This window comes from Zonotrichia leucophrys, chromosome 3 (assembly GCF_028769735.1).
Source record: "Zonotrichia leucophrys gambelii isolate GWCS_2022_RI chromosome 3, RI_Zleu_2.0, whole genome shotgun sequence".
Taxonomy (NCBI): domain Eukaryota; kingdom Metazoa; phylum Chordata; class Aves; order Passeriformes; family Passerellidae; genus Zonotrichia; species Zonotrichia leucophrys.
In genome coordinates this window covers 96,337,838-96,353,782 of record NC_088172.1, presented here as the reverse complement: position 1 = coordinate 96,353,782, position 15,945 = coordinate 96,337,838, and the positions used below count along the sequence as shown (strand labels likewise).

Below are 15,945 nucleotides of genomic sequence, written 5' to 3'. Positions count from 1 at the left end.
AGTAATACAATTAGAGTAATAATAATTTGGACAATTTGAATTAGGACAATATAAGACAATAGAAATAAAGAGTTATGGACAGACCGGGTACCTCTTTCTGGGCAAAATAAGCCCGAAAAAGGACCCACGTTAACAGAGGATTAATCCTTAAAAGCAACAGCCTGTTGCACATTCATACACCTCATCCATGATGCATAAATTCCATTCAAACACAGGATTCTGTCTGGTCATCATCAACTTCTTCCTCATAATCCTAACAGCGTCTTCAAGCCGTTAGAATTATAATTTTTTCTGATAAGAGAGCAATAAATTCTCTTTCTCTGAAAGATTTAGGTGTCCTGTGGCTGCTATCTCGCTGTGAGTCCTTTTTTGAAAAAGTATCTTACATAGCATCGTTTCTATTTTAACATTTTATTATAACCTAAAACTGTATTTAGCACACTAATTAAGAAAAATAATACAGCGTAAATTTCTAACACAACACATATAATATTCATTTCAATATTTGCGAAAAGCCAATCATAAAATACGCATTTTTCACACCAGGAAGTTCTGTGCTCCCGGCTGAACAGGACAGCGCGCTCCCAAGCAGCCGAGCCCCGTGAGGGCAGAGCTGCTTCCCTCATGCCGTGCCAGGGAAGGAACGCGGCACCGCATCCCACACTTGGGCGGGTAACCCCGTCCGTCGCCATTCCAAGGCGGACCCTGCCGCCTTTAGCCAAGATAAGCTCCGCTGCCGCCCCGCTAAGTTTGGTAGGGGCACGCCTCTCCCCTCCTTTTGAAGGGCGGCGCGGCGTGCCCTCAGCTAAGATGGCGGCGGAGCCTCAGCGGGCGTGCCGCCGCGGCCGCCATGTTGGCGGCGGGCAGCGCGTACCGCTGAGCTGGCCTTGCCGGGCGCGCGGGGCGTGCCGGGAGGGAGCGGCGCGAGCGGCGCGGGCAGGTGGGAGCGGCGGGGCTCCGACGGGATGGGAATGGGAACGGGAACGGGAATGGGAATGGAGATGGGGGGGTCTGTGCCCCTGAGCGACCCAGGCGGTGTCAGGCGGTCAGTGACGGCCCCTGTGAGGGGGAAGGGGGCGTCCCCTGTGAGGGTGGTCAGTGGTGTTCCCTGAAGGGGTGTGGAGCGTGGTCAGCGGTGTCCCCTGGCCCGGTGCTTTCATGGGGTCAGCAGTGCCCCACAGAGCAGCAGGGGTTCGGCGCTGTTCGCTTCGGCCAGGCTGGGCATCGGCATTGTCCCCCAGGGCAGGGCTGGGGTCAGGCGTGTCCCCTGCGGAGGGTCCCCTATGGTCGTGCTGGGGATCAGTGGTCTGGGGGCGGAGGTGGCACCTATGGCTGCACTGGGGTCTGTGGTGGCCCCCATAGCCATGCCAAGCACACCAGCTGGGCCATTACACCTGTCCTGACCCCAAAGCAGGGCCCCGACTCATGGCAAACCCAGCTTGGCAGTCAGGGCTCTGCCTGGGGCAGGGAAGTGATGCTGGGCTGCAGCTGGAGAAACATGGAGTAAATTCACCCTGTGGCTGTGCTGCATGCCTGAGCTGTCAAATGTGTGTATTGCTGTTGTGGTGTGCGGGGTCTTTTACAGGCAGACTCAGCTCTGAGTTTCACCTTGACAGACCTGTTTGTGTTGTGAACCCTTCTGTTTGTCCGTCCAATGAGGGGATGGAAACATGGGGCAATTCTACCTAAGCTTGATTTACATCCTTAATAGCATAGAGGAAAATGTCAGTGAATTTGGAGTTCTGTAGGAAAATATTACACCAAAACTTCCCCTCCTCTGAGGGGAGGTGTTGCCTCTGATTTTTCATGTGTGTGGCCCTCCTGAATATCCCACCTGCAGTGAGGACCAGGAGTAAGGTAATCCTGGAGCATCTGCAGCTGTAGGTGAACCTCTGAGTTTCCTTGTCTGAAGCAGGTTGTGGAGCTGCTGCTTTTGGCTCTCTGAGTTGCTGCTAGTGCTGTGTGGTGTTTCTGTGGTCTGGGTTTGACAAGTAAGTGTTTTGGTAAGCTTGTCCTTGCCTTTCTCAGAGAAATCAAAAGTAGTGATGGCCTGGAAGCTCTTGTTTATGCCTTATTTTGAAGAGTTTAGTGAGACAACACAGAGAATGACTCCTGTTGTGTTGGGGATATTCCTTCTTGATGTTTTCTGAAGTCTTCTGGACTCTCAGTTCCTTCCTTACAGTGGGACAATGATGCCATGCAGAGTGGGTGTTTTTTGATATTTTGTCATGTACTCCCTTCCCTTTGTAAGCAGGTCAGGCTGGCAGCTTGGTGACATTTGTGGCTGGTTTGGTGTCAGACTTGGCCTCCTTTTCTCGCTGCAGCATTTCAGCTGAAGGCTCCAGGACGTGTTGCAAATCTGGCCTGTTTTCCTTTACTGACCCAGTCAGGCAGGATTGCCTTGAGGCTGATTTTGAGATGTTAAAAGTGAATCATAAGAAAAAAAAAAAAACAACCTCTTGCATTCTGCCTTTGAGTGTCGGCTTTCCTCGTTTCTTTGTTGGATTTGCTGGTGGTTTAATTGGCTGTAACGTTGATGAGAGCACTGGACAGAAGAGATTAATGGAGTCACGTGGTTTAGTTGATGATGGGATTAATGCATTGTGCTGTGTTGGTTTGTCCTGCAGTGCCTTGTGCCCTCACCTGTAGCTGATGTGCTGAGCTCCTTTGCAGGTCTGTTGCCCACACCAATGACCTGAATGTGCATTTTTCTGTCCTTCAGGAGCTTCTGGGGGCCATGGCGACGTACCTGGAGTTCATCCAGCAGAACGAGGAGCGCGACGGGGTGCGCTTCAGCTGGAACGTGTGGCCCTCCAGCAGGCTGGAGGCCACCAGGATGGTTGTGCCCCTGGCCTGTCTGCTGACCCCGCTGAAGGAGCGCCTGGACCTGCCCCCCGTGCAGTATGAGCCAGTGCTCTGCAGCAGGCCCACCTGCAAAGCTGTGCTCAACCCTCTCTGGTAGGAGATGCTCGTATGGGGATGTTGGAAGGGGACCTGATTTTCATCTGGGCTTCACTGCTTCCTTATTGCCCTTTGTCTCTGCCCCGTGCTTGGCAGCCTCTTTGATTTAGATGTGGTGGGCTTGTTAAAATCCATACATCAACATGCCTGTTACTAGAGCTGGCAAGAGCAGAGGGCACAGGAGGATCTTTGAGGGAGGCTGTTAAGACAGAGAGTCCTGTCAGCATCCCAGAGAATTTAATGCTGAATGACAAACCTCATAATAGACAAAGATGCCCATTATAATGGTATACTCAAATCTAATGATTTGAGTGCTCTGGACTCTGATGTTCACTTGTTTTCCTGCTTGCTACACATCCTGCTGCTTGTAGGTCAGTTCCAGTGTGAGCATAATGAAGTAATTTTAGAGGAATATCTCAATCCAAAGATCATGTGATGATCACCATGCTCAGAGCGTGGTGTTGGGCTGAGAAAAAGCCGGGAATGCCAGTAAGAGGAAGTGAAATGAGATCAAAGCCATGAAGGAGAACGTGGCATCCTGCACTAGCAGGATGTTATACTGGGCTGAGGAGAGTAAACTCTGTGGGCCAGGGAACAGCCTGTTTGTTCTGTGTTTGCACAAGATCTGGGTGGATGGCTCCTGCTGCTCTGACCCTGGAGCACTTGTGTGCTACAGCTGCACAAACAATAGGACATGAGATGAGCCTAAGTGCAGTGAAAGAATGATTAGACCCAAGTCTGTGTCTGCCAAGGGCTGAGCTTCAGAGAGCTGGCAGTGGTCTCTCATGCTGACAAGCCTGGAAATGGCAGGGCTGGATTATCTAATGAACTTCCTAATAATAGAACAAGAGTCTGGTCCCTGAAACACTTGCTGTTCAAGCTGGAGTGTCTGTTTCTTCCTCAGTGCTGTGAATCAGCAGGGATTAATGAATTAATTGCTGTGAAATTGTTCCTGAAGTGACACCAATGCCTCATCTTTCCCTTGCAGCCAAGTTGACTATCGGGCCAAGCTTTGGGCTTGTAACTTCTGTTTTCAGAGAAACCAGGTGAGTTGGAAAGAGCACTTCCACCTTTTCAGTGAACACTATTTCATGTCCCTGGACATGAAACATAAATTCTGCTTCTCTAAATCCCTTCCCTTGGCCTGCTTCTCTTGCTGAACCCCCAGGCTAGTGTACAGTCTGACATACTGTCAGTGGTTTTACTGGCATGCAGATCCCAGCAAGGAGATAAAAATGCTTTTTTGTTCCATGTATCTCAGTGTGTTTTTTGCATCTGATATTTAATATTCCTGCAGATTATGGAATTCATTAGATTTGAGTAGACTTTTGCCATCAGAAACTATGGCTAAAAGAATTTCAACTACTGCATTGTTGCTGCTGTAGCCTTACCTTTTATTTACACCGGATTGAGTCCATCCTGCTGGCCACTTGTTGTCTGTGCTTAGGAAAAGCACTGTGGGTTTCTTGTAATGAATTAATCAGATTGGTGCAGTGGCAGTAAATAAAAAGTTGAATAACCACATCATCAGCAGGGCAGGCTCTGTGCTGCAGAAGAGAGCCCTACATTTTTGCCCTGCAGCTTCCTTGTCCTAATTTTTTGTTCTCTTTTTCAGTTCCCCCCAGCATATGCTGGCATTTCTGAAGTCAATCAGCCAGCAGAGCTTATGCCTCAGTTTTCAACCATTGAATACATAGTGCAGGTAAATGAACCACAGGCAAGTCTGGAGCTCCCAGAATTGTCTTATTTGTGACAAATGATATATGTGTAAAATATTCCTAGGATAATACAAATAAATACCATGTCTGCAAGGTGCTTAAGAAGGAGCTCATTTTATTCCTTGGCTGGAGGCTTTATGAAATGTCATTTCTTCCCCCGTCAGCGAGGTCCGCAGACGCCGCTGATCTTCCTGTATGTTGTGGACACGTGCTTGGAGGAGGAGGATTTGCAGGCCCTGAAGGAGTCCCTGCAGATGTCCCTGAGCCTGCTGCCCCCTGATGCCCTGGTGGGGCTCATCACTTTTGGCAGGATGGTCCAGGTTCACGAGCTGAGCTGTGAAGGGATTTCCAAGAGCTACGTGTTCCGGGGCACCAAGGACCTGACAGCCAAGCAAATCCAGGTGTGCTCTGCCTTCCCTCAGGCCGGGGGCTTGTACCCCCCAGCTCTGTTGGGCTCTCTGGGAGAAAGGAGGGCTTGGTGCTCTCAGCTGAGAGCCTGTTGCCCTCCCAGTATCTGTCCTTTTTGCCTTTGGAAATGTCTTGGAAGCTTGTTCAGAATTGAGTTTGTGTATCTCACATACTGGACCCATGATCCATTCCTAATGGCGGTACAAAGATTAATAATTTTATAGATTTAAATATATTTAATGCTGCAGTATTGCAGGCCTTAGGGTATATGAAATAATAATACAAGTGATATGTTTAGTGTTTGAATAGTAAATCTCTGCTTCCTCTTTACTGTTCTTAGGATATGCTTGGGCTTTCAAGGCCAGCTGTCCCCATGCAACAGGGAAGACCTCTTCAAACTCCAGAGCAGCCTGTTATTTCCAGCAGGTAAGCTTCACAACACGCAGCAGGGCAGATGTTTTATGCCCCTTTATAACTGTAGGTCATGCTTCTAACCCTGGGTTTCCCAGGAGGGGAAGGAAGATTTAAATGGTATTGTCTTGTCACAGTTATTTACCTCCATTGAACACAGTTTTCTCTTTTTCAGTGGTAGCTCTCATGCCTTTCAGCAGACTCACCTTTGAACTTCTTTCCTGTTCTTTATGTGACTTTGCCTTCTTGTCAGTTCCTGATGTCTTGCTTTGATCAAATTTTTTATTTTGCATAGGCTTGTTATCTTGGAAAGTTTGCATATAAGAAGACAACCTGCTACATGTCTCTTTGTTTCTGGTTATTGTCTCAGTGCAATTTATGTGTCTGGCAAACAACAGAGGCAGTTTTTTCTTCTCCACACTTAGAAGCCGGAAAACACTGTATTTATATTTTTGCAGGTTCCTACAGCCTGTGCATAAGATTGACATGAATTTAACAGATCTGCTTGGAGAGCTGCAGAGGGACCCATGGCCAGTGACCCAGGGAAAGAGACCCCTGCGTTCTACTGGAGTGGCTCTTTCCATTGCAGTTGGCTTGTTGGAGGTACTTCTAATCTGCTGTTTGGGATGAGCAGGCCAAAGTAAGCACATGAGTGCAGCTGGGTTACAGTGGGGTGCAGAGCTGCAATTTGTCACTGCTGACATTTGAGCTGTGCCAGCACCAGCTAATGTAGAGTGAGCTGGAAAGTACCATCTAAATGGTAAAATTTGCAGGTGTTTAAAGGTTTCTGATTCTTGTGTGTGTTGCTACACAAGAGGTGATGCTAAGTACTGGATTTTTCTAAGTATTATCTAAGGTATAAGTAAAGAGAACAGAAACTGCCTGTTTCCTGTTTTGAAGACATGAAGCTTGATATGGTTTGAGTTTAAAGTTTATCTGAGTGCTGTGACTGTCAGGAAGTGCATCACTGTTTATTGAGGTGGCCTCTAGCAGGGACAGGTCCCCACTGACATTGCAGGAGCACGTGCACATCCTTCTCTAAAGAAAGCATTGTTGCTTTTTAATCAGTTTCCCCTTTTTTTCCCCCTCCTCCCCATTTTTGATATAAGTCTTTGTTTTTATTTTAGGGCACATTTCCAAACACAGGGGCCAGAATAATGCTGTTCACAGGTGGGCCACCAACACAGGGGCCAGGCATGGTGGTGGGAGATGAGCTGAAAACCCCCATCCGTTCCTGGCATGACATAGAGAAGGACAATGCAAGGTTCATGAAGAAGGCCACCAAAGTAGGTACTAGGGCTTGATGGGTGTGTTTAAAAGCTGAAACTGAATGTTGTGTCAGAACACTTTGTGGGTTGCATGGTTGTCCTTGAAATAATCTGTGTCTTTGTGTACACTAAATTATGAGGATGGTTAAGGGAAGGGTAAAAAAGCTTCCTCCTAGTTAGTTCTCCATCATGGTCTTGTGCCTTCTCAGAGAAGAAAGTATTTCAGTGTTGTTTCTTAGCTGGTGGTGGGTGGAGAGTTTGTTCATCCCCATCATTGTATCTCCTCTTGGAGAGGAACAAATCTCCCAAGAACTGGTTGTTTCCAGAAAGCCTCCTTTGTCTTCTTTCATTAAAATAGAAAAAAATGTCAGATGTGAAATGTGCCTGACAGCTTAGAGAAAAGCAGGATGACACCTGTTCTCTTAACTATCTTTGGGTTCCCAGCAAGTCATCACAGACTAGATGATCCCTTGTCATTTATGTTTATATTTGAGACAATAAACTCAGGCTCATCCAAATGCATCCCTCATCCTAGAAGGGAGCAGTGTGCTGCAGCCAACATCTCTTTAGCTACCACAGCCCTGGTGGTTGTCCCATGTGTCCCTTGTGCTGGCCTGAGGTGGGGACAGCAGAAGTTGCCCTTTGCAGCCTCCTAACCCCAGTGTGTGTTCCCAGCACTACGAGACCCTGGCCCACCGCTCTGCGGCCAACGGGCACTGCATCGACATCTACGCCTGTGCCCTGGACCAGACAGGACTGCTGGAGATGAAGTGCTGTGCAAACCTCACTGGGTATGTTCACAGCAGGGCAGCACACAGCTGCCACCTGCTTTTTGGGGGTTTTCTGGAGGGGGAGAATAGTTCAGGAAGCAATTAGGTGTGCTGGCAGGGCAGAAGGGTTTTTATCGTTCTGTTCTAAACTGTGGTTTGAATTTGCCAGGAATTATATGGCAAGCCTCACCTGATCCCAGTCCACATTTCTGGAGTCTCAAAGCAGCATGTGAATTAGCACTGCTGTTAGAAAACTCAATGGTGGGTAGAAGCTTTCCTTGTGTGGGCCAGATTTTCTCTGCTTAACAGCTCGCTTATGCTTTCTCCAGAGATTCTTGACTTCCCTGGGCCCAGTTTTAAGTGACATGTCTTAAGGGATAAATGTCTCTGTCCCATACTGCTAGAAATGATCTCTCTGAGGAAGGCTGTGTGCTAACCCAAGCCTTTTGGGGACTTGGCATGTCTTACTGCAAGTGCAAGGTGTTTGCAAATAACCCCTCAGTGCTCAGCAAGGAGAAGAGAGACTGTTTGACCCTGTGGATGTGTGACTGAGCTGCATCTGGTCAGGCCTGGGTTTGCCAGGGCACTTAGGGGAGGCCCAGCACCTTCTGGTGTGGTGTGGGTGGCTCCAGCCCTGCTCAGGGAAAGCAGCCTGAGCAAAGAGCTTTCCAGGGTTGAAACACAAACGTTTTGAAGGAAGCAATGGCAAGAAACAGAGTTGAGAAAGGAATCTGACAAAGGTGGAGCACTAACCCGTGTGGCTTTGTAGGAGGCACCCATGAATCTGCACTCCCTGGTATGAATCCTGCCTATGCAAAGGCATGCTCTAAAGCTGTAACTGCATGTGTTTGCATGTGTCAGAGGTTCAGGGATGTATCCTTTGTGCTTCTAGTTCCCAACTGCTTCAGTTCCCTTGTTTTTTCTTTCCCAGAGGACACATGGTGATGGGAGACTCCTTCAACACTTCTCTCTTCAAGCAGACCTTCCAGAGGGTATTTAGCAAGGGCTACAATGGGGAATTTCGGATGGCTTTTGGTGCAAATCTGGATGTGAAGGTGAGAGATGAGTTTGATTGCAGTTTCTGGGATGTTTGGGGTGTAGGAATGTCTACATGTTTGAGGTAAGATGTAGTGCTTCTTTGGGAGAAGATATTTATTTGGAAGCTTAGTAATTTTGTTGTTGTTGTTGTGTGGGTTTTTTGTTTTATTTGTTTGGTTTGTTTATGTTTTATTTAAAGCAGCCTCTCCTCACTCAACAAGGAACATTTCACACAGTTTCATCCCTATAAATATGTCTTCATTATTAAAATGTGGTTCTGCAGATTCACTAATTGTAGCAGTGGGTGGTCTGGGAAAATACCATCTCATTAAAGCTGAGCAACTCATTTAGACTGTGTGTATTCTATTTGACTGACTTCATTAAAAAAAAAAAATGCAAACTTTTTTTTTTTTTACCTTGTTCAAGACCTCCAGGGAGCTGAAAATTGCAGGAGCCATTGGACCATGCATATCCCTGAATGCTAAAGGGCCATGTGTGTCTGAAAATGTAAGTTTCTGACATGGAAAAATCTTTAATAAAGAAATAAATATACAATGGAAAGTTTCAGTCTAGACCTACAGTTGAATCAGAATATCAGAGTTTTCCAGGAAACTTCCCTAGGAAATGACAGTCTTTCTTAGACTAAATTCTTGCTTCCTAAGGCTTCTTTTAACTGTATGGCCTTCAGTAACTTCATTCACACCCAAAAGATAAGCACTCTAGAAGGCCTGCCATTACTTGTACATCTGATCAGAATTTAACATAAGCTTGCCTTTCCTGCTGCTAGAGGAAAATTGCTGCTTTCTTTTTGACTCTGTGCAGGAACTTGGAATTGGAGGGACATCTCAATGGAAAATCTGTAGTCTGGATCCCAGTACAACTCTGGCCATTTACTTTGAAGTGGTAAATCAGGTAAGTCCTGTTTTTTTTTTTTTTTAAATCATCTTTTTCACTTCTTACAGGTCTAGATAATGCTGTGGCACCCCCTGTGTAGCAGGTGGATGGTTGCAAAGCAGCAGTTCTGTGATGTGGAAATAATTTCAGAATTTTTTTGTGTGTGTCTATTTCTTTTGTGTGTTGTGGGGGCTTGTTACAGCTGGGAAGAGTTCTGGAAATCATGTTTTGAAGTCTGTGCTTGTGTTTCATTTGCAGCACAATGCACCCATCCCTCAGGGAGGCAGGGGGGCAGTGCAGTTTGTCACCCACTACCAACACTCCAGCACGCAGAAGCGCATTCGTGTCACCACCATAGCCAGAAAGTGAGTACCCCGTGCCAGCGCTCTGCAGAGTGGCAGCAGCTTCAGCTCCCATCTGTGCTGGGATTCCTGGCTTTTTGCTGCATTGGCACCCGTGGATGCATGTGGCATTAACCCTTTGCTCACTCTGCAGCTGGGCAGATGCACAGACTCAGCTCCAGCACATCGAGGCCGCGTTTGACCAGGAGGCGGCTGCGGTGCTGATGGCACGGCTGGGAGTGTACAGGGCTGAGTCTGAGGAGGGACCTGATGTTCTGCGTTGGCTGGACAGGCAGCTCATCAGGCTGGTAAGGCCAACACCTGAGCTTGGGGGCATTTTTGATTTCAGTGATTTCAGTGAAATTTTTGTGATTCACTTTTGTTTGTGCTCGGATCATGGTGACGTCGCTGTAGCGTGGAATAACTCAGAACCCAGTGGGATCAGCAAATTTAGGATGGGATAAGTGAACATCCCGCCATGCTGAAAGGGATTGAATAAGGGATAGTGAAACATGGAATAATGCAGGTGGGATGGTCACTGGTTCAACCCTCCTGCTTAAAGGACCAGTTCTAAAGTTAGAGCAGCTTGCTCCAAGTCTTTTCAGTTGTGTTTTGAAATTTCCAAAGGTGGGATTTCTTACACTTCTCTGGACAGCCTGTTCCAATGTCTGGTCACAGTCACTGTTGTTCGGTTGTTGTTTTTTTTCTTCCCTGCCTCTATCTCTTAATCAGAATTTCCATTTCCCCAGTGTGACAGTGTTCACAGGGGTTCTTGGATGAGGGAAGAGATGTGAATGTTGACTCCATGTTCAGAAGGCTTGATTTATTATTTTATGATATAGATATTACATTATAACTATACTAAAAAGAAATAGAAAGGAAACGATTCTCTCTGAAGCTAGCTAAGCTAAGAATAGAAAAGAATAGAATAACAAAAGGCAGCTCTCTCAGACTCTGTCCAAGATAGCTCGGTCCTTGATTGGCCATTAATTATAAACATTCAAGATGGCCCAATCAAAAATCCACCTGTTACATTCCGCAGCAGCAGATAACCATTGTTTGCATTCTTTTTCTGGGGTCTCAGCTTCCCAGAAGGGAAAATCCTAAAGAAAGGATTTTTAGTGAAAAAGATGTCTGTGACACCCCAGTTACCAGTCAGGTAGACAGCAAATTGACTCCCTGATCTCACTCTTCACCAGGCTGAACAAACCCAGCTTCTTCAGCTTCATTTTCTTCATAAGATGCTCCAACCCCTGACTAACTTGGTGGCCTGTGCTAGGCCAGTTTGTTTGTATTTGCTAGACCATTTCCATGTTTGTCTTGCACTGGAGAGCCCACAACAGGACACAGCATTCAGATATGGGCAAGTTCAGGATAGTAATCTGAATTAATTCTGCAACCTCACAATGTCTCTTGCTTTGAATTTCACAAGCCCAAATTGTCTAAATCAGTGATGGTCTTGTCCAAACACCCATGTGGGGTTGGCACAGCAGACCCTAAAAAACCAGGGCCAGTCAAATAGAGATTGGAGCACAAGCACAAACAGGGGAAAACTGTTTGCTGCAATGACTGTGGGATCATTTAGAGTTTAATTCCTAAAACCACTGATACTTATTTTCAATGAAATGGTGAAATACTTATCTGCTGTTCTGCAAGAAGTGTTCCATAGGTTGCAGACCAGTTTAGGCGTAATAGCCCTGAATTAATGGAAAAAGAAAGGGTAGTGCTGTAGAGGCACCATTTCTTTCATTCTTGGATAATTTCAAATCTAGACTTTATGAATGTATATATATATATGAAAATAGATTAAGTCTTCATTCTCATTCCAGTAAGACAGAAAAACCACTGACTTAAAGAAAAATAGCCTGTAAATACTGTAGTACTTGTTCTTGTCAGGTTCATACCTTGATTGTTTAAAAATTAACAGAACACCCTTTAGAAAAAGAGATGTAAATTCTATTAAAAAAGGGAAAAAAATAGAAAAAAGAGATAACCAAAGTACCCATTTTGCTTCCAACAGTGTCAGAAATTTGGACAGTACAACAAAGATGATCCCAACTCCTTTAGGCTGTCAGAATCATTTTCTTTGTATCCTCAGGTAAGAATGTCACTTCCCACAGCCATGGGAAAAATGTGCAGGGGTGAGTGGGAGTGGATGAAACATCTGGCACTGTTTATCAGATTCAGGAGGGGAGGAACAGATGCTTTTTTAATGTAATGGACCCGTCCTGTAGTTCAGACTCCAAGAGATTGGTAAGGGAAGAAGTCTGAGGAGTTACTAAGGGGCAGACTTTTCCCCAAAGAATTTGCTGTTCAAAAATACTGGAATTGGGTTGAGATGTTTTGGCACTTTGGCTGACATTTGTTGTCTCACTCCCCTTTCTGCTGCAGTTCATCTTCCACCTGCGCCGCTCCCCGTTCCTGCAGGTCTTCAATAACAGCCCGGATGAGTCTTCCTATTACCGGCACCACTTTGCCAGGCAGGACCTGACCCAGTCCCTCATTATGATCCAGCCCATCCTTTATGCCTATTCTTTCCATGGGCCTCCTGAGGTGAGTCTGTGTTTTCCAGGAAGAGCTCAATCAACTCAAAATAATGAGTTGAAGTAACACTATTTCAGCCAAAAGGCCCTTGTAGATTAAAAAAAAATAATTAAAGGACAAGATATTTTTATTCAAGATCATATCAAATTACACTTGGATGGGCATAGAAATTGCTCTCTGACATCCTGAGATCTGAGAGCTTAGGGGTGCCTGACTTTGTTCTTTGTTTTCCCCAGCCAGTGCTTTTGGACAGCAGCAGTATTCTTCCTGACAGAATCCTCCTGATGGATACTTTCTTCCAGATAGTGATCTACCTTGGTGAGGTATGGTGAAACACACTCTCTCTCACTTTTTGTGTTCCTTCCCTCCTGCCATGCATGCAGCCAGCTTTGCTGCTAGTATGAAATATTAACAAACTAACTCCTTGCAAAGCCCACACAGCATCATGACCATGTCATGTACATGCTGCTTGTTGGAATACAATTCCATCACTGTCAGAGTAAAAATAATACTGGAGTCACTAAGATATGTTCTGCACCAAGTAGCAGTACAGCACTAATGTGCTCTCTGTTGATGGAGTGATAAAACTATCTTTTGTCTCCTTAAAAGGGAAAAAAGCCTAGAAGTTTCTTTCCTCAATTAGGTAAAAATACACCTCATAGGACTTGGGGGACTTCACCTCAAACTTAAGGATAACTAATTGGACAGGAGCCAAAAAGTTCCACCTAAGCAATTTACTAGAAGAAGAAGACAATAAAGGAGCCAATTACTTTTGTGAGGTGTTTTACCAGGAGCAAGAACCTGGCTTAGTTTTTCTCTGTGAAGCATTTTGTTATTTTGCCTTTTATAAATCTTTTCTATTTCTAACACTACCACAGAAGCCATCCTGCTGATTTTATGCCTTCTAAGGTAGCTGAGCTGTCTTGGGTGTGATATAAATCTCCAAGAGCTTATGAGACCTAGCTCAAACAGACCAGATATCATAGCAGCTGTTGTGTTGGCTTGGCCATGAAGGGGGTCCCTTACCATGCCTGGAAAAGGTCAGAGAAACTGGAAATGAAGCAAAGCAGAGTTACAAGATGATACATACTTTAACAGAGTTGCAAGTATTTTCAGAGGAGTGACAGACTTTTTCTTGCAGGGTTTTCATACTTAGGTACTGAGACTCTTCAAGAAATCAGGCAGTTTTCCAGTTCTAAATACTGGATGTTTTTGAAAGCTGCTGTTCCTTCTCTCATGACTGAGGGAAATGCTTAGATACTGTCCCTTTCTAAAAATCTTCTGGAATTCTCTTAAGGAATTTCTTTCTGTTGCAGAGCAAGACACTCAGCAGGTGGGTAAAATTCAGACAAGGGAAGAGCTGTGTGTCTGACCTGTGTATGTACAAAGGAATTGGTGCAGACATATGGTGCATGTAAGGCCAAGCCAGATTCAAAAAGTCAGTGATTTATAAGTGCTTCATTTCTGTGTTGGCACAGGCTGAAGCATATTGAAGATTTTCAACAAACTGCTCTGGCACTGCACAAATTGCTGCCAGGTTTTGTGTGGGGTGCCTTAAATTCAGGGACAGAAAGCAATGTTGTAGGCACAGCAGTGAAGGTGTGTTTGCCCCTCAGCAGAAGCACATGTAGCATTCTCAGGGTAAAAAGGGGAGGCTTGTAGACATCTCTGCTCCATTTTCCTTTCCTCCCTGTCCCATCAATAGACTATTGCCCAGTGGCAGAAAGCTGGCTACCAAGACATGCCTGAATATGAAAACTTTAAGCACCTCCTGCAAGCCCCACTGGATGATGCCCAGGAAATCCTGCAGACCAGATTCCCAATGCCACGTTACATCCACACTGAGCACGGGGGCAGTCAGGTAAGGAACTTTCTGGAGGAACTCTTTCTGTTGCTGCCTAGAGCAAATGGCTCATTTTTCTTTTCTGAAAGGATGGTTCTGGTAGTCAAACACAGTTTAGCTCTTCAAAGTACAGAGCTTACATATTTTCTTATCAGCTTTTGCTACAACTCTGTCTTTTAATAGGCTGATCACTTGCTGGATATGGTTATGAAATCTGAGAGTGGAAAAAATGGGAAAGCCAACTTAAATATGTTTTTATTCCCCAGTAGAAAGGTGGGAAATAAATTATTTGGCTATGTGTCTGTAGTTAGCTTGCTAGGACAGTAATGCTGAATGACTGACCATCTGTATCTTCACTCTCAAACACTGAATGAGGATATAAAACTGTTCTTATTTTCACTCTTCCTGGAGTTGCAGTATACTGTACCTGTAGCAGTGAAGGGGCAGGAACTGATGCTCCAAACCAAAGATTTGGTGTTGATTTTTGATGTGACCCTGTTACACTGGTCTTGCACTGAGCCCTTTTTGGAAGAGCAGATGTGGCAGGGGGAGAAGAGCAGTGCTGGTGTTTCCTGTGCCATGGAATCAGAGCTGCCAGCTGGGCACAGCCTGCTGGAGCAGGGCACTCAGTGCCCCTGGGAGACAAACTCTGTGGAGCAGGGATTTCCGGGCTTGAAACCTGCTTAAGTTAAATTAGTACCTTGCAAAAGCAGAGGAACATTGCTGGTCATGCATCTAGAGTGGGATGAAGCCTGAAGGAGCAGACAGGGCTCTCATTTTACCAAACTCTTCCTCTTTTGTCTTTACAGGCCCGGTTCCTCCTGTCTAAAGTGAATCCTTCTCAGACCCACAATAACCTCTATGCCTGGGGCCAGGTAAGCAATGCAGGAGGTGCTCATGTTTGGGAATGCTGTAAAATACACATGGACACTTTTGTGTGTGTGCAGTGGCCATCCTGTCTCACCAAGGGGCCGCAAACATCATTACATTTGTCTTTGGTTGTTTATCATGGTAGCACTGGATGATCAGAATGGAGTTTTCAAGCCTGGATGTCATGCATTTTTATTATTCTGGAAAAGGCAACTGGCATATGGATACATGTAGATCTAATTTAGCTGAGAATATTAGACTTTTTTATCCTCTTTGCTTACCTTTGGGCAGCAAAATTCCCAGTGCTTTATAAGAAGAGACTTCCCTGCAGCAGTTCAGATTGTATGAGAGGATAATGTCAGTGCTGTTGCCAAAGAGTGGCATCTGGGTTTTGCAGGAGAAAAAGGTTTTGGCAGGCAATGAATTCAGACATTTGATTTGCTTTCAGTTCATCCCCTGTGTTAGCAGCAGTATTTTAGGCTTGTTATTTCTTTGTTTTTTCTGCAGGAATCAGGAGCTCCAATCCTGACAGATGATGTGAGTCTCCAGGTGTTCATGGACCACCTGAAAAAGCTGGCAGTCTCTAGTGCATCGTGACTGATCACACTGAGCAGCAGCAGCAGCAGATTTACATGGATCGTGTTGATGACAGAAGTGGACCAATTCATTTACATTTCCTTTCCTCTCTTTTAAACTAAGGATTTTAACTGTTACACGAAATAAACATTCAGGGAGAGTTTTTTACTTCTCCCTTCTAATTTATTTGTATTGCCGTTTGTCTATATTCTGTTCACTCTGCGTTTTCCACACATCCTAATTAGAGTTGAAAGGTGTCTTAGCCAACAGAGATTTTGACAGCTTTAGCCTAACTTTTAAGAA

General features: G+C 45.4%; 1 protein-coding gene across 2 annotated transcripts; it reads left to right on the top strand.

Annotated features, from left to right (window-relative positions):
- Positions 1–807: 807 nt before the first annotated feature.
- Positions 808–15,828, top strand: SEC23B (SEC23 homolog B, COPII coat complex component). Of its 2 annotated transcripts, none has more exons than XM_064709408.1 (20): positions 808–940; positions 2,723–2,958; positions 3,950–4,007; positions 4,577–4,663; positions 4,844–5,080; positions 5,428–5,513; positions 5,957–6,101; positions 6,626–6,784; positions 7,442–7,557; positions 8,468–8,591; positions 9,001–9,081; positions 9,397–9,486; positions 9,727–9,833; positions 9,964–10,117; positions 11,830–11,907; positions 12,201–12,362; positions 12,590–12,676; positions 14,059–14,214; positions 15,006–15,071; positions 15,574–15,828. In XM_064709408.1, the coding sequence occupies exons 2-20, from the start codon at positions 2,738–2,740 to the stop codon at positions 15,661–15,663; spliced, it is 2,304 nt and encodes a 767-aa protein (XP_064565478.1). In that variant the 5' UTR covers positions 808–940; positions 2,723–2,737; the 3' UTR covers positions 15,664–15,828. The 2 variants fall into 2 exon arrangements, with proteins under 2 accessions (XP_064565478.1, XP_064565479.1); XM_064709409.1 differs by lacking the exon at positions 808–940 and adding an exon at positions 1,003–1,045.
- Positions 15,829–15,945: the final 117 nt, after the last annotated feature.

Bases quoted from the DNA above. Each gene is read 5' to 3' on its own strand.
- SEC23B (XM_064709408.1), top strand. From the start codon at position 2,738: ATGGCGACGTACCTGGAGTTCATCCAGCAGAACGAGGAGCGCGACGGG. The intron at 6,785-7,441 runs GTAGGTACTAGG...GTGTGTTCCCAG, and splicing joins TCATGAAGAAGGCCACCAAA to CACTACGAGACCCTGGCCCA. The intron at 15,072-15,573 runs GTAAGCAATGCA...TTTTTTCTGCAG, and splicing joins ACCTCTATGCCTGGGGCCAG to GAATCAGGAGCTCCAATCCT.